The 23,786-nt window shown below is 44.3% G+C and overlaps 1 protein-coding gene across 1 annotated transcript; it reads right to left on the bottom strand.

The window, feature by feature from the left end:
* Positions 1-244: 244 nt before the first annotated feature.
* On the bottom strand, positions 245-22,534 carry LOC311143485 (polyprenol dehydrogenase-like). Its single transcript, XM_084179311.1, has 7 exons — positions 22,336-22,534; positions 21,344-21,451; positions 20,816-20,884; positions 6,591-6,692; positions 6,260-6,467; positions 4,559-4,766; positions 245-3,065 (listed from the first exon to the last, which is right to left on the bottom strand). The coding sequence occupies exons 1-7, from the start codon at positions 22,442-22,444 to the stop codon at positions 2,874-2,876; spliced, it is 996 nt and encodes a 331-aa protein (XP_084035437.1). The 5' UTR covers positions 22,445-22,534; the 3' UTR covers positions 245-2,873.
* Between the last annotated feature and the right edge of the window lie 1,252 nt (positions 22,535-23,786).

Raw genomic sequence — 23,786 nt, 5'->3', positions numbered from 1 at the left:
ATGGTAGCAATTGAAAAATAACACTTTGGAGATTATGGGAAAATTATCAAACCAAAGGTGAGGACACAACAGTTCACCTGACACAAGACTGAATCCAAACATTACACTGTTGATTTGTCAATAATTAAATCTGAAAATACTCTGGATACATTCAGTAACATAATACAACTTTTCATGAAAATGTTGGGGTAGGTGTAACATAAGAAAAAACTATTACAAGGGTTTGAGTGATAGGTCTAACTGGTGTCTCCAAGTGGCCACACAGTAATAATGTTTATTGAGGCTTTGGGTAGTAGAAAAGGAGGTGGAGAACATCACAACCACATAAACACACTGTTCATATTAACACACTGCCCTCCATATTGAAACTAACCACAGTCTCCATATGACAGTCTTCATAGTGAACAGAAGTCTTTCTCCTCCAGAGGTATAAGCGCTAAATGTCTTCATATTGCTCAAACAGCTGACAATGGTTTTTACAGAAACATGACAAGACAAGACAGTTCACAGTTTAACTATAGTTCAACTCTACATGGAAATTCACAGTCAAATTTTACATCTGAGGGAGTTCGGGCACAGCAAAGCAAGAGATGGATTTTCAACCAAAATATATTTAGCACATCGCAAATCAATATTATCTGTATCTTGTCTGTTCTCCTGTAGTCGTCTCTGGATGTCGACATGCTTGAATTCAGTCAAACCCGTCATGGTGATGTTTATATAGTGTCTTTGTTAACTAACTACTTCAGAAACACACACTTTCTATTCTGAAAACGGGATGTGTCTGTGAGGGGAGTCTCACAGACAGCAGTAAAGGTATGTTTTTAGAAACCAAAACCCTACCCATAATAATCAATCCAAACAGCATCCAGTCTGACAGCTACAGTAACACACTCACACACCTCATGTCTGGAAGACATGAACCTTGTGCTCAGTAGCAGAATGGGAGGGTAAACTAAAGGAAGGTTACACACAGAGTCTGTAGTTATACCCCGCCCTGATTTACTAGTCTCTGTGGGAGTATGTGTGTTATATAAATTAAGTTAGTTTGATATAAGCCTGAAAATCTGAGCACTGGTGGTAGATAGATCACAGTGGGTATGGTTTGGCCATACAACCTGGACTCAGGGGTAGACGTAACATAGTAAACAAAGATCCAGGACAATCAAATTAATATGATATATTACGTTTGGTATGGTATGTATTCATTTGTGGATGTCAATCATCCATTTTGTATGATATGCTACGAATTACAATTCTTATGATATGTTATGAATTACAATTCGTATGATATGTTACACATTGCAATTCGTATAATATGTTCAGAATTCCAATTTGTTGTGGCTAATGTTAGCTAGGTGGTTAAAGTTAGCTAGGCTAGGGGTTAGGGGTTAAGGTTAGGAGTTAGGTTGAAGGGTTAAGCTAACTTAGGTTTTTTGCTCAAAATGATAATTATCTGGCTAATAATGGGAGCCTCAAGGAAAAAAATGGGCCGATGTGTGGGCCTCAAGGAAAAAAATGGGCCAGTGTGTTAGAAATACCAGGGCCCATTTTTGGTCACAGTCCGCCTCTGTGTGTGTGTGCGTGCATGTGACTGTTTGCCTTTGTCTTAATTTCACAGAATTTTCACTGAGAAATCTCTCTCCCACAATGAATGCACTGGGAGCAAGGCCAAACCAGGTAGCAGCAGAGACAGAAGATGAAACACCACAGAGGAAAGTATTTCTCTCCCTCTCCCACTGCCACAAACATCAGTACTGCTTTCAGTTGTGCTGCCTTTTTATGGATGCATACAAACCAATGACTGGAAGAAACACACAAACAGAGCACACATAAAGACACACACACATACTGTGCACAGATACACACACAACGACTGGACTTGGACTTGAGAGAGGTGATATGTGCATATTGATAAACCATCGCTCACCTCGGCTCTAACAGTAAAAGAGACTGACAAACACCATGAAACAGGTGTGTGTGTGACTCAAAGCCCAGGAGGTGGGACACAATCTAAAGTCCTTCTCTCAGATGATTTCTGCTCCCTGGGGAGGAAACCAGCAGTGTTGGGGAGAATTCCAGAAAAGACCATTTCCTTTCACAATAACTGAAAATATGAGTTTCAGGCTGTGATTTACTGATGTTACCATGCTGGCTTGTTCCTTGGTCCTGGACCCTCCACTCATGCAGGGGTCAGCATATGTTTCACAGATGGATCAGAACACCGGATGCTCCTGGATGCGTCTACATTTTAAATTTTAGTCATTTAGCAGATGCTCTTATCCAGAGCGACTTACAGTTAGTGAGTGCATACATTTTTTCATACTGGCCCCCCATGGGAATCGAACCCACAACCCTGGCGTTGCAAGCGCCATGCTCTACCAACTGAGCTACGCATCATAATACGTACACATACACGTGCGCACACACACTGATGACAAGTACACACAGACACATACACACACACTGATGACACTTGCTTATGACAAAACAAAGTTCTCCCATGGAGGGAAGGTGCTTTCTGTTCTGGAAGATCTGATCTGTGTACCAACAGTCATAAGGTCACTATTAACACTCATAGTGGTGCTACAGACACTCATAGCAGCACTATGAACACTCTTAACACAGTGTGTGTGTATGTTCACGGTGCCAGAGGGAGAAGGTTGCTTCATTCACATTAGCACATTCATCTGAACAGCATGGGAAGGGACTTAACTCTTCACTAACCAATCACAGTCTGGTGGTGAGGAGATTGTCAAAACAAAGATAACGCCAGTCAGACAGATGAAGTGTTGGGTCTCAGCCATCCAGTCTTAGTCCCATGTTGGGGGTCAGGGTCATGGCGTTAGAGCTCAGGGGTTGAATGTCAGGGGTCATGGTTGGTGCTGGTCCTGCAGGCCAACTAGTCTGCAGCTGGAGTCCCAGAGGCCGAGCTGGAGCTGGGGGTCGTAGGTGTTTGGTGATGTCATCTCTGTGCGCCCGTTGCTCCAGTAGCCTCCCCCCTCCCCCTCCAGAGACGGAGACAGAGCAGTGTAGAGGACCGTGGATGCTCCCTGGGTCGGGCTCTGGGGACACAACACAAACTGTCAGAATGTTATACACACGCATGCACCCAGCCACGCACACACACGGACACACACACACACCCAAAGAGGCTGTTATATAAACACACACAACCAGCAGTGCTTCACAGGCATTAAGATACAGCTAGATCTACAGCCTCACAACAAAAGCCTACAGTATTTCTACAACAACATGACTTTTCAACCTATTTCTACATGAGACTATGGTAAACAGTGTGTGTGTGTGTGTGTGTATTAATGTGATAGCGCTGAGGAGCCTGTGATTAATGGTGCATTTGTAGCTGCACGGCAGAGGCTCCCTAAAGGTCATTTACTGAGGCAACTGCCTGTAGTGATTACACTCTCTCTCACACAAACAGCACACACAGGGCTGTCTCCTTCCATCCCAACCTCCAGACATTAACAGTGCCTCCAGGCCAAGGCTTTAAGATATGCAACACATTCTAAAATAACCCCACTGAAATAAACAAGCACTATTTAGTTAGCAAGCAGCAAATGTTTTAACATTTCATTTTCAGATGGAACGTACGTGTGTGTGTGTGTCTGTGTGTGGGTGTTGGTAGAGCGTGGAACTTGCAATGCCAGGGTTGTGGCTTCCATTCCCACGGTGGAGCAGTACCAAAAACTACCAAAATGTATGCACTCACAACTGTAAGTCGCTCTGGATAAGAGCGTCTGCTAAATGACTCAACTGTAAATGTAAATGACTGAGAGTCATGGGAGATTGATTCATGCATATCTTATGGAGATTCTGAACATTCTTATCTTTCTTAAGCCTGGCAAGTTTTCCCACTTCATCTCTCTTTCTCTTCATCTCTGTCTCTTTCTCTCTCTCTGCCTAAATATAGAGTCTGAAGTCAGTATGGTACCGAAATGCCACATGACACATTTTAAGATACTTATTCTGTAATTCACTTCTTGAATAAATCGTTCCGATTTTTTCTGAAAACTTTCACAGTCGTCAGATTCGGGAAATTCAACGGTAACAGAATAATGCTGAGATTTTTCACTTTATAAATTAATGCCAAACAAAAACCAAGTATTGCAAAGTTAAACAAACCATACAACTCTATGCACAAGGATGACTTTTAACAATTCCTCAGAACATTTTACAAAAACACATTTCCTTGAAGAACAGTGCAGATGCAAAGTTTGGTAACAGAATGATGGCACCAACAACACAAACCGTCATTCTGTTACCAAACTTTGCATCTGCACTGTTCAGTAAATGTGCATTTGCACAGTAAATGTGTTTATATAAAATGTTCAGTGGAAATTGTTAAAAGTAGTCCTTGTGCATGGAGTTGTATGGTTTGTTTAACTTTACAATCATTGGTTTTTGTTTGACATACATTTTAAAGTGAAACATCTGAGTCTCAGCATCATTCTGTTACTGTGGAATTGCCAATACTCGATTAGTACTGTGTGTGTGTGTGTGTGTGTGTGTGTGTGTGTGTGTATGTGTGTGTGTGTACCCTAAAGAGCAGGCGTGCAATGGCTGTCTGTGCGAGGCGGGCGGGGGGGAAGATGTGGCGGTAGAGTGACGTGTCGACCATCCCAGGATCCACTGCACATGAGCTCACTGAAAACCCTCCTCTATCCAGCCTCTGTTGCAGGTGGGACGAAAATAATAGTAGTGCCAGCTTACTCTGGCAGTACGCAGCATGGGCTGAATAACACTGCCTAAAGAGAGGGAAGAGAAAGATGTTGAAAAAGTGTGAGGAAGTTAGGAGAGGAGGGTGTGTGTGTACATGTAGGTTGAGGAGAGGAGGGTGTGTGTGTTAGTGATGCGCGGGTTGACTCATAACCCGTAGTCCCCACGGTTATATCCGCGAGGCGGGCGGGTTTAGGGTCATGAAATATTGTGTGGATGAAGGGCGGGTGGGTTGAATAAAGAGAAAACAATACCTTAAAAAACCCATAAATGTATAATTCTTGTGCAATTTATATCTATAGGCTACATTAAGTTTTTTCTTTCATAATTTTAGGCAATTTGGCATTAATGTGTAAGCCTAAGCTTTAGGGCCTAACTGTACACGCGCCAAATAGTCTACACGCCAATCGCCAAATGCATTTGGGAACGGGCATAAACAGTTAACGTAGGCAAAAAGGACAATGTCAGAGTTTAATTCAATAAGAGAAAAGCTGTGAAATGGAGAGTGGAAAATAAAGAGAAGGGAGGGCCAGAAAAGTCATGTTTGGGAAAGATTTGGTGAAGTGGTAAAAGAGGATGATTGTGAGGCGCTATACAAATTCAACAGTCATAAGACGGGACTTCAAATAGGCCTATGGCACGTCAAGGGAACTGTAGCCTACTGTTCAGATGGGTTAAATGGAAACTGAAATCTGGACACTGACTGTAGGTCTATAACCTCTCACAAAGCCTTAATATTAACTCCTGCAGAATTAAACATTTCTTGCACTAAAATGAAATTTTGACTCGGGGAACAGGAGTGGAGAAATATGATTTATTTATTTCAGCATCTTGAGAGAATGAGAATGTGCAGTTAGATACCGTCTGTAGAGGTGCTATCTTTATCAGCATCATCAAAGCTGATAGTATTTCAACCAAATAAAATATGAATCCAAGCCAAACTGAAATCCTATCAGAAACATGTTGGGTCATTTTCACAGCTTTCTATTTCCTTACAACAGGTCAAATCGTTCCCGTTTTTGTTTAGTTATTGCATTTTCTCCCCGGTCCCTAAACGTCTTTGCTCTGCGAAAGAAGCAGAGATGACAGAGAAAACTTTAGCGATGTCAACTAGATTGAAGCATTCATTCTATTAATTATAATATGCCATTATTCTGGTGGGTTTATTCAGTCTTCTAGGGCAACATAATGACAGAAGAGAAGCTGCATGTAGGTCTATCTAATTATAGACAAGTTTACTGACAAATAGCCTACCAAAACGTCTGAAATTGTAAGCAGAAACATATCTAAAATCAGGCAAAAGGATTGTGAAAAAAAATCATTACGCCTTCTCTGACTGTAGCCTGCAGCGCATTTTCTATATTAGCGGGTTAGGGTCGGGTGCGTGCCTCAGATTTTCACTTTATCACATATAGTCGGGTGATTGCGGATGGGTTATTAGCAATTACGAGTGGGTGCGGGTGAACAAACAGCTGACCCGCGCCCCACTAGTGTGTGTGTGTGTGTGTGTGTGTGTGTGTACCTGTTTAGCAGGTTGTCTAGTTGTATCTCTCCAGCACCGTGAGCTGACGAGGAGAGGGTGACAACACGTGAGCAGGAACCGCGTTTCCCAGAATGCTTTAATGTGTCTAACAGCAGCAGGGTCAACAGGAAGTGACCTAGGTAGTTGACCCCGAAGTGACGCTCAAAGCCCTCCTCTGTACGACCCTCAGGGACCAACATGACCGCCGCTGCACGTGTGCGCAAACACACACACACACACACAAATAGTTAGACACAGTTAATTGAATAATTTAAGTCTTATATCAAGTGGTTAAGTCGGCAGGCTGATTGGTTGATTGTGTGTCACTCACCATTGTTGACTAAGATGTGCAGCGGTAGGCCCCGTCTCTTGAAGGTCTGGACGAATTGCCTGACCGACTGCAAAGACGCCAGATCCAACTGCTCAAACTCCACTGAAAACACAAAACACACACACACCAGTCATTTAAATACGATACACAGTACAGATGTAGGATCTTAATTTGATTACCCTGTTGCAGGAGAACTTTCCTGCAATACAGAACATTTTAAACGTGTAGTGTATTTGAGGTTTAAAAAGGCTTCTGAAGTTTGTAATTTCAACTTAGAAATTTCAGACTTGGTTTTCCCTTACGAAAATCCACTTAATAATTAACATTTCCCGTTGCTGCAGGATTAATTTCCTGCTGTAGCAAACTGGCTCAAATTCAGATCCTACATCTGTAAATAGACACATACGGGTAGAACGTCCTATAGGCAGATCATTTGAGCGCACACAAACAAACAAACACACACACACACAATTATTTCTGCTAGCTGTGTCTGTAGTGGAACATCAAAGCAGCATGAATGTATTAATCTCCTACAGTCGGCTCTGGTCTAATAGAGAACACAAACTGCTGCATGCTTCATACACATTATACTACATGATACCAATACCTCCTCCTAACATCTCATACAGTAAGTATTCTGCAGCAGCAGCACTTGGCAGGACCTTGCTGTAGGACCTCAGCTCTGTGTGTGTGTGTCTGTGTGTGTGACTTTCAGAGTCAAAAATAGCTTTTCACACTGGATGTTTTTTAGCCCAGGGCTAAACTTATCCTGGGTTAAAAGTAGCCCAGGGCTACCTTACCCTCATTTCACACTACCATTAGTTTAGCCAGGGTGAAACCAAAATGTACAGCTTGAAAAGCCCTAGAGTCCTCTGGCTGTGTGCGTGTGAGGACTATATGTGTTTGTTTGTGTGTGTGTGTGTGTGTGTGTGTGTGTGTGTGTGTGTGTGTGTGTGTGTTTCATACACAGGCTAAGTCAGGGTTTGATACTGATATGAGAATAATTTAACTAATGCCAAATTCCAGCCCTAACCCTGTGTGTTTATAGCTAGCTTTGCCCCTGACTGAATGCCTGTCTGCCTGTCTGTCTGTCCTCTCTGTCCCTCTGTCCCCATCCTTTCATCCTGTCGGTCTGAGAATGTGCCGTGTTTTGATTGGCTCTGGCAGAACATAAGAAGCGTTTGGTGTGCATGTGCTCTGCTATTTTCCTCTCAACAATGGGGTATTTAGGGCACACTCCACTCCTTTCCACCCCTCTTATTCATCCCTCCCTTCCACTCCACCTGTTCTACCTATGATAATTACAACGAGGATCTGGGATCCATGCCAGAGAGATAAGCACATTTTACACCTACAAGCTTTTCATTCTGTTAATGTACCCAGCGCTACTCCACTCTGACCCAATACACTACTGCACCACCGCTACAGTCTATATCAAATGTTAATACACTACTGTCTATCAAATGTAGCCTAGCTACTGCAGTAACACATTTAATATAGTGTCCAGTCATGACTCACAAAAGTAGGTGGGTAAACTCTGAGCACCTATCAAGATGATGAGAAGCAAATAACTCAACTTTTATGCAAAAAATGCTAATAGGTGGATAAACACTTTTCACTATTCAGTGCTGTGTTTACTTACGTTTATCCTCCATTACATCACTGGTTAACACACTGTTCCCTTTCAGTCGGTGACTCTGTATAAAATACTATGGGGAGTTAACGACCCATCAACGGCCCAGTGGATGCCGAGTCCGCCCTCAGAAGCATCCATTTCCTATTTCCTAAATTCTTTGCTTTTCAGCTTGCCTGAAGGAAGAACGTGTCACGCAATTTACGAACTTTTCAAGCACACGAAGACTACGAGATTCGGCACTGACTAAGGTGTCTGTTAGTGGGGAGAGAGTACTCGCCCCCCTAGATGTTGCGAGTTTTGGGTCTTGGTATACGTTTTTGTGTTTGCTAAAAGCTAACTACTTTCTGCTCTGTTTGTGTAGCTAATGCTTCCTTGCTTGGGAAGGATTTGTGTTTGCTAAAAGCTAACTACTTTCTTCTCTGCTTGTGTAGCCAGTGCTTCCTTGCTTGAGTAAGATGGCCAGTGGTAAGAGTAAGTTAAAAAAAGGCTAACCATCTGAGTTTGAACCTCCGACCGTGCCCTAGGGCATGTGATTTCACAATGAAAACGAAAGATACTCACGAGTGCTGTCCCATTTGCCTGGGGTGGAAACACGTTCAGGAGGCTTTGGCTCGGACCAGTTCTTGTGATCATTGTCTCCGGCTGATCTCAACTTCCATTAGGCATCGGGCTGAATTTGTGAGAAAGATTGGGGCTGCTGGTGAAGGGTCTTCCGGTGAAGCGACCTCGATAATGGGGTTGTCTGAGGCCGGGAGAGAGCGGCAGCGGTGGTCGGAGTTGATAGGGGTGTCATCCCAGCCGAGTGAGGCTCATTCCGGTTTCTATAGGCAGCGTTCAGAGTCCGGATTCCGGGGATGATATACTATCCCTGGTTGGCTCTGGAGGGTTTTCAGAGTGTCAATCGGATGACATCAGTCCGGGGCAGCCTACAGCCCCGGCTTTGGATTTGGTGGGGCAGAGTGAACCATTAGTGGTTAATGCACCTGGTTAAGATCTTATCTGTCGGAAAGATATATTTTCTTCTCTGTGGATGGTTTGTCCTCTGACAAATCAATTGTATGTTTCGATGTTCCTCAAGGTTCCGTTTTAGGACCACAATTGTTTTCACTATATATTTGACTTCTTGGTGATGTCATTCGGAAACACAATGTTAACTTTCATTGACAAACAGCTGTGCATTTCGATGAAACATGGTGAAGCCCCAAAACTGCCTACACTGGAAGCCTGTGTTTCAGACATAAGGAAGTGGATGGCGGCAAATATTTTACTTTTAAACTCGGACAAAACAGAGATGCTAGTTCTAGGTCCCAAGAAACAGAGATCTTCTCTTGGATCTGACAATTAATCTTGATGGTTGTACAGTCGTCTAATAAAAAAAAACTGAAGGACCTCGGCGTTACTCTGGACCCTGATCTCTCTTTTGACGAACATATCAGCTTTTTTCCATCTTCGTAACATTGCAGAAATCAGAAACTTTTTGTCCAAAAATTATGCAGAAAAGTTAATCCATGCTTTTGTCACTTATAGATTATACTACTGCAATGCTCTACTCTCCGGCTACCCGGATAAAGCACTAAATAAACTTCAGTTAGTGCTAAACACGGCTGCTAGAATCTTGACTAGAACCAAAGGTTGATCATATTACTCCAGTGCTAGCCTCTGGCTTCCTGTTAAGGCTAGGGCTGATTTCAAGATTTTACTGCTAACCTACAACGCATTCCATGGGTTTGCTCCTACCTACAGTGGGGAAAAAAGTATTTAGTCAGCCACCAATTGTGCAAGTTCTCCCACTTAAAAAGATGAGAGAGGCCTGTAATTTTCATCATAGGTACACGTCAACTATGACAGACAAAATGAGAAAAAAAAATCCAGAAAATCACATTGTAGGATTTTTAATGAATTGATTTGCAAATTATGGTGGAAAATAAGTATTTGGTCAATAACAAAAGTTTCTCAATACTTTGTTATATACCCTTTGTTGGCAATGACACAGGTCAAACGTTTTCTGTAAGTCTTCACAAGGTTTTCACACACTGTTGCTGGTATTTTGGCCCATTCCTCCATGCAGATAAATTGAGAATTTTGTTCTCCAGAAAATCACATTGTAGGATTTTTAATGAATTTATTTGCAAATTATGGTGGAAAATAAGTATTTGGTCACCTACAAACAAGCAAGATTTCTGGCTCTCACAGACCTGTAACTTCTTCTTTAAGAGGCTCCTCTGTCCTCCACTCGTTACCTGTATTAATGGAACCTGTTTGAACTTGTTATCAGTATAAAAGACACCTGTCCACAACCTCAAACAGTCACACTCCAAACTCCACTATGGCCAAGACCAAAGAGCTGTCAAAGGACACCAGAAACAAAATTGTAGACCTGCACCAGGCTGGGAAGACTGAATCTGCAATAGGTAAGCAGCTTGGTTTGAAGAAATCAACTGTGGGAGCAATTATTAGGAAATGGAAGACATACAAGACCACTGATAATCTCCCTCGATCTGGGGCTCCACGCAAGATCTCACCCCGTGGGGTCAAAATGATCACAAGAACGGTGAGCAAAAATCCCAGAACCACACGGGGGGACCTAGTGAATGACCTGCAGAGAGCTGGGACCAAAGTAACAAAGCCTACCATCAGTAACACACTACGCCGCCAGGGACTCAAATCCTGCAGTGCCAAACGTGTCCCCCTGCTTAAGCCAGTACATGTCCAGGCCCGTCTGAAGTTTGCTAGAGTGCATTTGGATGATCCAGAAGAGGATTGGGAGAATGTCATATGGTCAGATGAAACCAAAATAGAACTATTTGGTCAAAATTCAACTCGTCGTGTTTGGAGGACAAAGAATGCTGAGTTGCATCCAAAGAACACCATACCTACTGTGAAGCATGGGGGTGGAAACATCATGCTTTGGGGCTGTTTTTCTGCAAAGGGACCAGGACGACTGATCTGTGTAAAGGAAAGAATGAATGGGGCCATGTATCGTGAGATTTTGAGTGAAAACCTCCTTCCATCAGCAAGGGCATTGAAGATGAAACGTGGCTGGGTCTTTCAGCATGACAATGATCCCAAACACACCGCCCGGGCAACGAAGGAGTGGCTTCGTAAGAAGCATTTCAAGGTCCTGGAGTGGCCTAGCCAGTCTCCAGATCTCAACCCCATAGAAAATCTTTGGAGGGAGTTGAAAGTCTGTGTTGCCCAGCGACAGCCCCAAAACATCACTGCTCTAGAGGAGATCTGCATGGAGGAATGGGCCAAAATACCAGCAACAGTGTGTGAAAACCTTGTGAAGACTTACAGAAAACGTTTGACCTGTGTCATTGCCAACAAAGGGTATATAACAAAATATTGAGAAACTTTTGTTATTGACCAAATACTTATTTTCCACCATAATTTGCAAATAAATTCATTAGAAATCCTACAATGTGATTTTCTGGATTTCTTTTCTTATTTTGTCTGTCATAGTTGACGTGTACCTATGATGAAAATTACAGGCCTCTCTCATCTTTTTAAGTGGGAGAACTTGCACAATTGGTGGCTGACTAAATACTTTTTTCCCCACTGTATCTCTCCAATTTGGTCCTGCCGTACATACCTACACGTACGCTACGGTCACAAGACACAGGCCTCCTTATCGTCCCTAGAATTTCTAAGCAAACAGCTGGAGGCAGGGCTTTCTCCTATAGAGCTCAATTTTTATGGAATGGTCTGCCTATCCATGTGAGAGACGCAGACTCGGTCTCGACCTTTAACCTCTACGGGATCGGTGTCCCGTATACGGGACGGTTGAGCTAACGTGCGCTAATGTGATTAGCATGACTGTTGTAAGTAACATTAAACTTTCCAGGACATAGACATGTCTTATATGGGCAGAAAGCTTAAATTCTTGTTAATCTAACTGCAGTGTCCAGTTTACAGTAGCTATTACAGTGAAGAAATACCATGCTATTGTTTGAGGAGAGTGCACAACAACAAAAAACATATCACGGCAACTGGTTTGATACATTCACCTCTGAAGGTAAATAATGTACTTACATTCAGTAATCTTGCTCTGATTTGTCATGCTAAGAGTCCCTCAGAGATAAAATGTAGCATAGTTTTGTTTGATAAAATCCATTTTTATATTCAAATTTAGGAAATGGGTTCTACAGTTTGAACCCCTGCTGTCTCTGGCTCCACACCCACCCCGCCATCTAGATGCGTGAAAGTTAGTGTATAAGATAATGATCCATCATGTATCAAATGTATGCACACATGACTGTAAGTCGCTTTGGATAAAAGCGTCTGCTAAATGGCATATTATTTATTATTATTATTATGTATGACATTCCTAGGAATGTGTGTAAACTTACATTTTGTATTACCATATTATTTTTGTATGTTCTCTATAGTTATGTACTTGAAAATGTATCAATTGACCAATTCGGCACATTTGGGCAGACTTGATACAAAACAGTCCAATGCTTCACTGGATCAATCTGAAACTTTGCACACACACTGCTGCCATCTAGTGGCCAAAATCTAAATTGCGCATAAACTGCAATCGAGCTCTACAGGAAAAAGCCCTGCCTCCAGCTGTTTGCTTAGAAATTCTAGGGACAATAAGGAGGCCTGCGTCTTGTGACCGTAGCGTACGTGTAGGTATGTATTGTGGCCTTTCGCTTGCAATTCAAAGATGAAAAAATAAAATAAAAAATTAACGCATGTCTTTTTGTTTGTATTATCTTTGACCAGATCTAATGTGTTATATTCTCCTACATTAATTTCAAATTTCCACAAACTTAAAAGTGTTTCCTTTCAAATGCTCCTGAGTGGCGCAGTGGTCTAAGGCACTGCATCGCAGTGCTAACTGTGCCACTAGAGATCCTGGTTCGAATCCAGGCTCTGTCGCAGCCGGCCGCGACCGGGAGACTCATGGGCGGCGCACAATTGGCCCAGCGTCGTCCAGGGTAGGGGAGGGAATGGCCGGCAGGGATGTAGCTCAGTTGATAGAGCATGGCGTTTGCAACGCCAGGGTTGTGGGTTCGATTCCCACGGGGGGCCAGTATAAAAAAATATGTATTCACTAACTGTAAGTCGCTCTGGATAAGAGCGTCTGCTAAATGACTAAAATGTAAAATGTAAATGTAAATGGTATCAAGAAGAGTCAATACAGGACTAAGATTGAATCGTTCTACACCGGCTCTGACGCTCGTCGGATGTGGCAGGGCTTGAAAACTATTACAGACTACAAAGGGAAGCACAGCCGCGAGCTGCCCAGTGACACAAGACTTCCAGACGAGCTAAACCACTTCTATGCTCGCTTCGAGGCAAGCAACACTGAAGCATGCATGAGAGCACCAGCTGTTCCGGATGACTATGTGATCACGCTCTCCGTAGCCGATGTGAGTAAGACTTTTAAGCAGGTCAACATTCACAAGGCCGCAGGGCCAGACGGATTACCAGGACGTGTACTCCGAGCATGTGCTGACCAACTGGCAAGTGTCTTCACTGACATTTTCAACATGTCCCTGACTGAGTCTGTAATACCAACATGTTTCAAGCAGACCACCATAGTCCCCGTGCCCAAGGACACTAAGATAACCTGCCTTAATGACTACCGACCCGTAGCACTGACGTCTGTAGCCATGAAGTGCTTTGAAAGGCTGGTCATGGCTCACATCAATACCATTATCCCAGAAACCCTAGACCCACTTCAATTTGCATACCGCCCCAACAGATCCACAGATGATGCAATCTCTATTGCACTCCACACTGCCCTTTCCCACCTGGACAAGAGGAACACCTACGTGAGAATGCTATTCATTGACTACAGCTCAGCATTCAACACCATAGTGCCCTCAAAGCTCATCACTAAGTTAAGGATCTTGGGACTAAACACCTCGCTCTGCAACTGGATCCTGGACTTCCTGACGGGCCGCCCCCAGGTGGTAAGGGTAGGTAACAACACATCTGCCATACTGATCCTCAACACGGGGGCCCCTCAGGGGTGTGTGCTCAGTCCCCTCATGTACTCCCTGTTCACCCATGACTGCATGGCCAGGCACGACTCCAACACCATCATTAAGTTTGCCGACGACACAACAGTGATAGGCCTGATCACCGACAACGATGAGACAGCCTATAGGGAGGAGGTCAGAGACCTGGCCGTGTGGTGCCAGGATAACAACCTCTCCCTCAACGTGACCAAGACAAAGGAGATGATTGTGGACTACAGGAAAAAAAAGAGGACTGAGCACGCCCCCATTCTCATCGACGGGGCTTTAGTGGAACAGGTTGAGAGCTTCAAGTTCCTTGGTGTCCACATCACCAACGAACTATCATGGTCCAAACACACCAAGACAGTCGTGAAGAGGGCACGACAAAGCCTATTCCCCCTCAGGAGACTGAAAAGATTTGGCATGGGTCCTCAGATCCTCAAAAAATTATACAGCTGCACCATCGAGAGCATCCTGACTGGTTGCATCACCACCTGGTATGGCAACTGCTTGGCCTCCGACCACAAGGCACTACAGAGGGTAGTGCGTACGGCCCAGTACATCACTGGGGCCAATCTTCCTGTCATCCAGGACCTCTATATACAGGAAGGCCCTCAAAATTGTCAAAGACTCCAGCCACCCTAGTCATAGACTGTTCTCTCTGCTACCGCACGGCAAGCGGTACCGGAGTGCCAAGTCTAGGTCCAAAATACTTCTCAACAGCTTCTACCCCCAAGCCATAAGACTCCTGAACAGCTAATCATGGCTACCCGGACTATTTGCACTGCCCCCCACTCCCCACCCCATCTTTTTACGCTGCTGCTGCTACTCCGTTAATTATTTATGCATAGTCACTTTAACTCTACCCACATGTACATATTACTTCAACTACCTCAACTAACCGGTGCCCCCGCACATTGACTCTGCACCGGTACCCCCCTGTATATATAGCCTCCCTACTGTTATTTTCTTTTTCTTGTTGTTTTATTTTACTTTTTTATTAAAAATAAATGCACTGTTGGTTAAGGGCTGTAAGTAAGCATTTCACTGTAATGTCTGCACCTGTTGTATTCGGCGCATGTGGCCAATAAAATTTGATTTGATTTGAAGAATACGCATATCCTTGCTTCAGGTCCTGAGCTACAGGCAGTTAGATTTGGGTATGTCATTTTAGGCGAAAATTGAAAAAAAACGGTCAGATCCATAAGAGGTTAAGTCTTTACTGAAGACTCATCTCTTCAGTAGGTCCTATGATTGAGTGTAGTCAGGCCCAGGGTTGCGAAGGTGAACGGAAAGGCACTGGAGCGACGAACCACCCTTGCTGTCTCTGCCTGGCCGGTTTCCCGTCTCTCCATTGGGATTCTCTGCCTCTGACCCAATTACGGGGGCTGAGTCACTGGCTTACTGGTGCTTTCCATGCCGTCCCTAGGAGGAGTGTGTCACTTGAGTGGGTTGAGTCACTGACGTGATCTTCCTGTCCGGTTTGTTGCCCCCTCGGGCTCGTGTAGTGGAGGAGATCTTCGTGGGCTATACTCAGGCTTGTCTCAGGGTAGTAGGTTGGTAGTCTGTTGATATCCCTCTGGTGGTGTGGGGGCTGTGTTTTGGCAAAGTGGGTGGGGTAATATCCTGCCTGGTTGGCCCTGTCCAGGGATATCGTCAGACAGGGCCACAGTGTCTCCCGACCCCCCATGTCTCAGCCTCCAGTATCTATGCTGCAATAGTCTATGTGCCCGGGGCTAGGGTCAGTCTGTTATATCTGGTGTTATTCTCCTGTCTTATCCGGTGTCCTGTGTGAATTTAAGTATGCTCCCTCTAATTCTCTCTCTCTCCCTACCCTCCGGAGGACCTGAGCCCTAAGACCATGTCTCAGAACTATATGGCCTGATGACTCCTTGCTGTCCCCAGTCCACCTGGTCGTGCTGCTGCTCCAGTTTCAACTCTTTTGCCTGCGGCTATGGAACCCTGACCTGTTTACCGGACGTGCTACCTTGTCCCAGACCTGCTGTTTTCAACTCTCTCTCTCTACCGCACCTGCTATTTGAACCTCTAAATGCCTGGCTATGAAAAGCCAAGTGACATTTACTCCTGATGTACTGACCTGTTGCAACCTCTACAACCACTGAGATTATTATTTGACCCTGCTGGTCATCTATGAACGTTTGAACATCTTGGAGAAAAATCTGGCCTTAATGGCCATGTACTGTTATAATCTCCACCCAGCACAGCCAGAAAGGGACTAGCCACCCCTCAGAGCCTGGTTCCTCTCTAGGTTTCTTCCTAGGTTTCTGCCTTTCTAGGGAGTTTTCCTAGCCACCGTGCTTCTACATCTGCATTGCTTGCTTTTTGGGGTTTTAGGCTGGGTTTCTGTATAGCACTTTGTGACATCTGCAGATGTAAAAAGGGCTTTATAATAAAATGTGATTAATTTATTCATTGAACAGAGAGTAAAGGGTCTGAATACTTATGTAAATGTTATATTTCAGTTTTTTATTTTTAATACATTTGCAAAAACGTATAAAAATCTGTTTTTGCTTTGTCATTATGGGGTATTGTGTGTAGATTAATGAGGGGAAAAAACTTTTAAATCCATTTTAGAATAAGGCTGTAACGTATTAAACTGTGGAAAAAGTGAAGGGGTCTGAATACTTTCCGAATGCACTGTATATATACTGTGTGTCTTACAGGTCCCTGGCTTTCGAGCTGTTCCCTGTCTCACCTCCTCCGTTTGCTTCCAGTACACAATGAAGGTTGCGTGGCCTGTGTCCGGTGCGCGATTTTTGTCCGGTGTGCGCTTTAGGACAAAGGATATCCGCGTTTGTGACCAGCTTTTTGTCTGTTTTGCTAATCCAGCTCGGGGTAGGTCTTTCTCATTGGATTGCGGAGGCTATGTCTCTGGCATTTGTCAGCAAAGGACAAGGCATTTGCCTAGTGGTGTGCGTGCTCACTCCACTAGGGGTGTGGAGGCTTCTTGGGCATTGTTCAGGGGCATGAAGATTGGTGATGTCTGTGCTGCAGTGAGTTGGGGTTCCCCACATGCCTTTGTGAGGTTTTATCGCTTGGACGTAACTGCTCACAGTGTGGCTCATAGTGTTCTTAGTGCGCAGGTTGCACATTTATCAGGGGTACGATAGTTACCTGTGGGTTTGCGCCTTGGGCTGCCGTGGCAGCGCGTGAGTACACAGTTTCCAGGTTACTGCAGGGTTTCTGTGGGTTTGAGACTAGGGCTGTTGTGGTTCATCGACTCTGGTCGATGCTATGTAGTGCGCTCTTGCACTTTACCAGGTCACGACAGGTGTTCTGTTGTTTTGGACTTGCGATTCCTTGTATGAATTCTGACATTTCAGGCTCGCAAGGTAAGTATTTTTCATGGAACAGGTGGGTCTATGGACATGGGCTGCAGTGAAAACGTGTCAATGTGCATAGCCAAGTTGCAGTACGTTCTGGTTCCCTATATGTGGCTCTCACAGTTCAGGCCTCATGAGGCTCTGACAGTTTATTATTATTTTTTTATTTCACCTTTATTTAACCAGGTAAACCAGTTGAGAACAAGTTCTCATTTACAACTGCGACCTGGCCAAGATAAAGCAAAGCAGTGCGATAAAAACAACAACACAGAGTTACATATGGGGTAAAACAAAACAAAGTCAAAAATACAACAGAAATACATATATATACAGTGTGTGCAAATGTAGCAAGTTATGGAGGTAAGGCAATAAATAGCCTATAGTGCAAAATAATTACAATTAGTATTAACACTGGAATGATAGATGTGCAAGAGATGATGTGCAAATAGAGATACTGGGGTACAAATGAGCAAAATAAATAACAATATAGGGATGAGGTAGTTGGGCGGGCTAATTTCAGATGGGCTGTGTACAGGTGCAGTGATCGGTAAGGTGCTCTGACAACTGATGCTTAAAGTTAGTGATGGAGATAAGTGTCTCCAGCTTCAGAGATTTTTGCAATTTGTTCCAGTCATTGGCAGCAGAGAACTGGAAGGAATTGCGGCCAAAGGAGGTGTTGGCTTTGGGGATGACCAGTGAGATATACCTGCTGGAGCGCAGACTACGGGTGGGTGTTGCTATGGTGACCAATGAGCTAAGATAACCCTTAACCCTAATAAGGCGGGGATTTGCCTAGCAGTGATTTATAGATGGCCTGGAGCCAGTGGGTTTGGCGACGAATATGTAGTGAGGACCAGCCAACAAGAGCGTACAGGTCACAGTGGTGGGTATTATATGGGGCTTTGGAGACAAAACGGATGGCACTGTGATAGACTACATCCAATTTGCTGAGTAGAGTGTTGGAGGCTATCTTGTAAATGACATCGCCAAAGTCAAGGATCGGTAGGATAGTCAGTTTTACGAGGGCATGTTTGGCAGCATGAGTGAAGGAGGCTTTGTTGCGAAATAGGAAACCGATTCTAGATTTAACTTTGGATTGGAGATTCTTAATGTGAGTCTGGAAGGAGAGTTTACAGTCTAACCAGACACCTAGATATTTGTAGTTGTCCACATACTCTAGGTCAGACCCGTCGAGAGTAGTGATTCTAGTCGGGTGGGCGGGTGCAAGCAGCGTTCGGTTGAAGAGCATGCATTTAGTTTTACTAGTGTTTAAGAGCAGTTGGAGGCTACTGAAGGAGTGTTGTATGGCATTGAAGCTCGTTTGGAGGTTTGTTAACACAGTGTCCAATGAAGGGCCAGATGTATACAAAATGGTGTCGTCTGCGTAGAGGTGGATCTGAGAGTCACCAGCAGCAAGAGCGACGTCATTGATATACACAGAGAAAAGAGTCGGCCCAAGAATTGAACCCTGTGGCACCCCCATAGAGACTGCCATAGGTCCAGACAACAGGCCCTCCGATTTGACACATTGAACTCTATCTGAGAAGTAGTTGGTGAACCAGGCGAGGCAGTCATTTTAGAAACCAAGGCTATTTAGTCTGCCAATAAGAATGCGGTGGTTGACAGAGTCGAAAGCCTTGGCCAGGTCAATGAAAACGGCTGCACAGTACTGTCTATTATCGATCGCGGTTATAATATCGTTTAGGACCTTGAGCGTGGCTGAAGTGCACCCATGACCAGCTCGGAAACCGGATTGCATAGCGGAGAAGGTACGGTGGGATTCGAAATGGTCGGTGATCTGTTTGTTGACTTGGCTTTCAAAAACTTTTGAAAGGCAGGGCAGGATGGATATGGGTCTGTAACAGTTTGGATCTAGAGTGTCACCCCCTTTGAAGAGGGGGATGACCGCGGCAGCTTTCCAATCTCTGGGGATCTCAGACGTTACTAAAGAGAGGTTGAACAGGCTAGTAATAGGGGTTGCGACAATTTCGGCGGCTAGTTTTAGAAAGAAAGGGTCCAGATTGTCTAGCCCAGATGATTTGTAGGGGTCCAGATTTTGCAGCTCTTTCAGAACATCAGCTGTCTGGATTTGTGTGAAGGAGAAGCGGGGGGGGGGCATGGGCAAGTTGCAGCGGACAGTTCAGGCTTCTCAGGTAAGTATTAGGGATAAAGGTGGCTTCTGTAACCTCTTTTTGGAGCAGTGGAACCTGTGTGTGCTTGGGCTGTTGTGGGCCTCCTAGTCTGGTACCCTCTGAGCCGGCATGGGGCGGATTGTATGTCTGCATAGTATGTTATACTGAGTGACCGACTGAAAGGGAATGTACAGTTATGAATTTAACTACTGTTCCCTGAAGGAGGGAACGAGGTCTAACATACTATGGGGAGTCAACGGCCAGTCATATTCAACTGAAGAAAACTAAAATCATGCCCAACATATTTTGGCCCCGCACCATCAGGGGATTTGGGCACGCTGAAGAGCGGCACTGAATTGAGAAAATAGATGCGAGCCCCGGTATTATACCCAGGAAGGCGGGCTCCCGAGGGCGGGCTTGGCATCCATTGGCCCGTTGGGCATGATTTTAGTTTTCTTCAGTTGAATATGACTGGTCGTTGACTCCCCATAGTATGTTAGACCTCGTTCCCTCCTTCAGGGAACAGCAGTTATATTCATAACTGTACGTTCTGTCTCCTCTCCTTTGTACTCTTCTTCCTCCGTACACACAGACAAACACACACACGAAGAGCCAGAGGACATTTGGTGAGAAGCACCTGCCTCACATACTAATGAACCTTCCATTACATTGTCATTCAGACACACGCTCACACGCACCCCTCCCTACCAACAACTCATCGCCCCATCGGCACATTGTCATTCAGAGGACAGAGCTACATGACCCTCACCTCCCCCCACTTCCTTCCTCTCCCAACTCACCCCCGTCATTCAGAGCACTGTCATGCTGCCCTCCCCCGCCCCCGCCCCCGCCCCCACTCCCTAACACCCCTCAACGCTATACCTCTTACTCTTAACGAAGAGAAATCGATCCTGCAACAGTTCCAGACAGGAAAACTTCAATGACGCCCTCTCTACTTCTAACTGACGTGACGCACTAGAGCAGATGTGCACAGCTCCAGTTCTTGCAGTCATTCTGCTTTTTAACTAGGAGCTTATTTCTACCTGGAAAAAGGCGTGTTCACTCACACTCCAATCAGTAATATCAAGAGCCATGGAGGCACAAAACCAAACAGGACTGTGTGGACTGTGTGTGTTACCTTTGGCCTCTCTGTTCTCCTCACAAATCTTCTTCACAGCAGACACACCCTCCAGCTCATTCTGTCCAGCTAGAGAGAGAGAGAGAAGGGAGAAGAGGAGGGGAGGAAAAGAGAGGAGACTGATATATTTAATCTCCTAAGTAAACACACCCAGTAAACACTCAGAGTGAGAGAGAGAGACGCATACCCAAATGCACACCCACAGACAGATACACAAACACAGTTCTATATGCACACATTGCTAAATTCCATAACACACAACTGCCCTCACACACTCCAGGATAAAGCTGCCTATCTGAACAGATTATTAAAAACCTGCCCTGAGGAAATAATTTACCTAATAAATATTTCTGGCTGTGGGTATTAAACATATAATTAAAATATTATATTAACTCAGTATATTAATCATTACATGGTGCTGTTGGACGGCAGAACACACTCAGAACCTGAACTATGACAGGTAGGCCTATAACACATTCACATTGGTAGGCCTATGGTGTACAGTATGATGTCTTTATGTAGGCCTACCTATGATAACGTGTGCCCCGAGGCTGGCCATGTGTCTTGCGGTCTCATAGCCAATTCCCCTGGCTCCTCCTGTCACTATAGCAACTCTGCCATGTTGTAAGGCCAGCTCTGGAGAAAGGAAATTAATCAAATTAAGAATGGAATGGAGTAATAAACATGTTACAAATATTACCCTATTAGGCCAGGAAAAGTGCCCTTCCGGACATGGCCATGCAGTTTATGATGTTTACATGTTTATGACATGTAGCTGGATGTAGTGTATTATTTTCCAGCTGGACAGTATGTTTCTACTGTAGCAATTATCATGCCAACATCAAAGGAGAAATATGTGGTGGTGAGCAGGTTATTGGTAAATGTCATGATGTTTATGGGACGTATTGTTTATAACATGACTGACATCCTCCTGTCCCTCCCCCTCAGCTCATAACTGTGAGGTGTGTGTGTGTAAGTACATACGCACGCACGCGCTTTGAGATCATATAAGATAAGAGCGTCTGCTAAATGATGTAAATATAATTAGAATGAGTGAACAATGAATAATTCTAATTCTATGGTTGGGCAGTAGTTTACAACACTTTTGACATAGTTTAGTATGTGTGTGACAGGCCTTAACTAACAGGCCTAACCATTCCCTTTACAATATTCTTCCCTCCTGGTCCAGTAGACACCGATGGTGTGCAGGCTTTAGTTCCAGACCAGCTCTAACATAGCCTGCGCCGGCTGATGAGGGGCTGCGCAAGTAGCGCGCTGGGATAACCCTCGTGACTGCGCTGTTTATATGGAGGAGCTGATGAGGAAACGAGGGCAACTGAGACTGTCTGCTAAACTTCTGTTTTGTGTTCACTTCAAACGGTTAGAAATGACCGGCAAAGCAATATTTAACAAAGTCAGTCTATGTTCTAGCTGGGGTGAACAGCAGCTCTATCATCACATAGCCTGCAGCTGCTCTTATTCGTAGCGAAACTGGCTAATTAGCCTAGTTTTACACTAACCTGGCAACGTGAAGGGACGGCAGAGCAATTGGTTAATTAGAACTCTCAACCCAAGCAGGTACAGCCTCAGAGCAGGTAAAATACAATCCAGAAACCCCATCGCGAGCATTTTTTGCGAGCACTTCTCTGGTGTCTTTATAATGACAGGCAGACACGCGAATCCCTCACTCCACCATTTCTCCAGCGAGATGCCCCGTCCCAACACTATGTATCACACGCCTCCTTGTCCCTTCCTCATCTCCTTCCCTCATCACGCTGATATGGTGGTAGACAGCATAACAGAAGTTTAGGCCTACAGTGAGAACCTGGGGTCTGTTCAGTTGGGTGAAACGTTTCAGAACTTTTTTATTTTATTTTTAATATAATGATTTGGTCTTTTTTGGGGGGGTAGAGCAGCTTTAATATTGCAGATAGATTGTAACTTCCATCAATGTAATTGTCTGGATCACTTCCAATCCCCCATATGTTTTTTTCTCTCGCAAATATATATATATATATATATATATATGCTCCTGTAAGTCGCTCTGGATAAGAGCGTCTGCTAAATGACTAAAATGTAAATGTAAATGTAAATATATATATATATATATATATACAGTGGGGAGAAGAAGTATTTGATACACTGCCGATTTTGCAGGTTTTCCTACTTACAAAGCATGTAGAGGTCTGTAATTTTTTATCATAGGTACACTTTGAGAGACGGAATCTAACACAAAAATCCAGAAAATCACATTGTATGATTTTTAAGTAATTAATTTGCATTTTATTGCATGACATAAGTATTTGATCACCTACCAACCAGTAAGAATTCCGGCTCTCACAGACCTGTTAGTTTTTCTTTAAGAAGCCCTCCTGTTCTCCACTCATTACCTGTATTAACTGCACCTGTTTGAACTCGTTACCTGTATAAAAGACACCTGTCCACACACTCAATCAAACAGACTCCAACCTCTCCACAATGGCCAAGACCAGATAGCTGTGTAAGGACATCAGGGATAAAATTGTAGACCTGCACAAGGCTGGGATGGGCTACAGGACAATAGGCAAGCAGCTTGGTGAGAAGGCAACAACTGTTGCCGCAATTATTAGAAAATGGAAGAAGTTCAAGATGACGGTCAATCACCCTCGGTCTGGGGCTCCATCCTCGTGGGGCATCAATGATCATGAGGAAGGTGAGGGATCAGACCAGAACTACACGGCAGGACCTGGTCAATGACCTGAAGAGAGCTGGGACCACAGTCTCAAAGAAAACCATTAGTAACACACTATGCCGTCATGGATTAAAATCCTGCAGCGCACGCAAGGTCCCCCAGCTTAAGCCAGCCCATGTCCAGGCCCGTCTGAAGTTTGCCAATGACCATCTGGATGATCCAGAGGAGGAATGGGAGAAGATCATGTGGTCTGATGAGACAAAAATAGAGCTTTTTGGTCTAAACTCCACTCGCCGTGTT

The sequence above is a fragment of the Coregonus lavaretus genome (assembly GCF_964263955.1).
Source record: "Coregonus lavaretus genome assembly, chromosome: 16".
In the NCBI taxonomy this organism is placed as follows: Eukaryota; Metazoa; Chordata; class Actinopteri; order Salmoniformes; family Salmonidae; genus Coregonus; species Coregonus lavaretus.
Note: the sequence above shows the minus strand (reverse complement) of the source record. Positions and strands in the feature narration are given on the sequence as shown.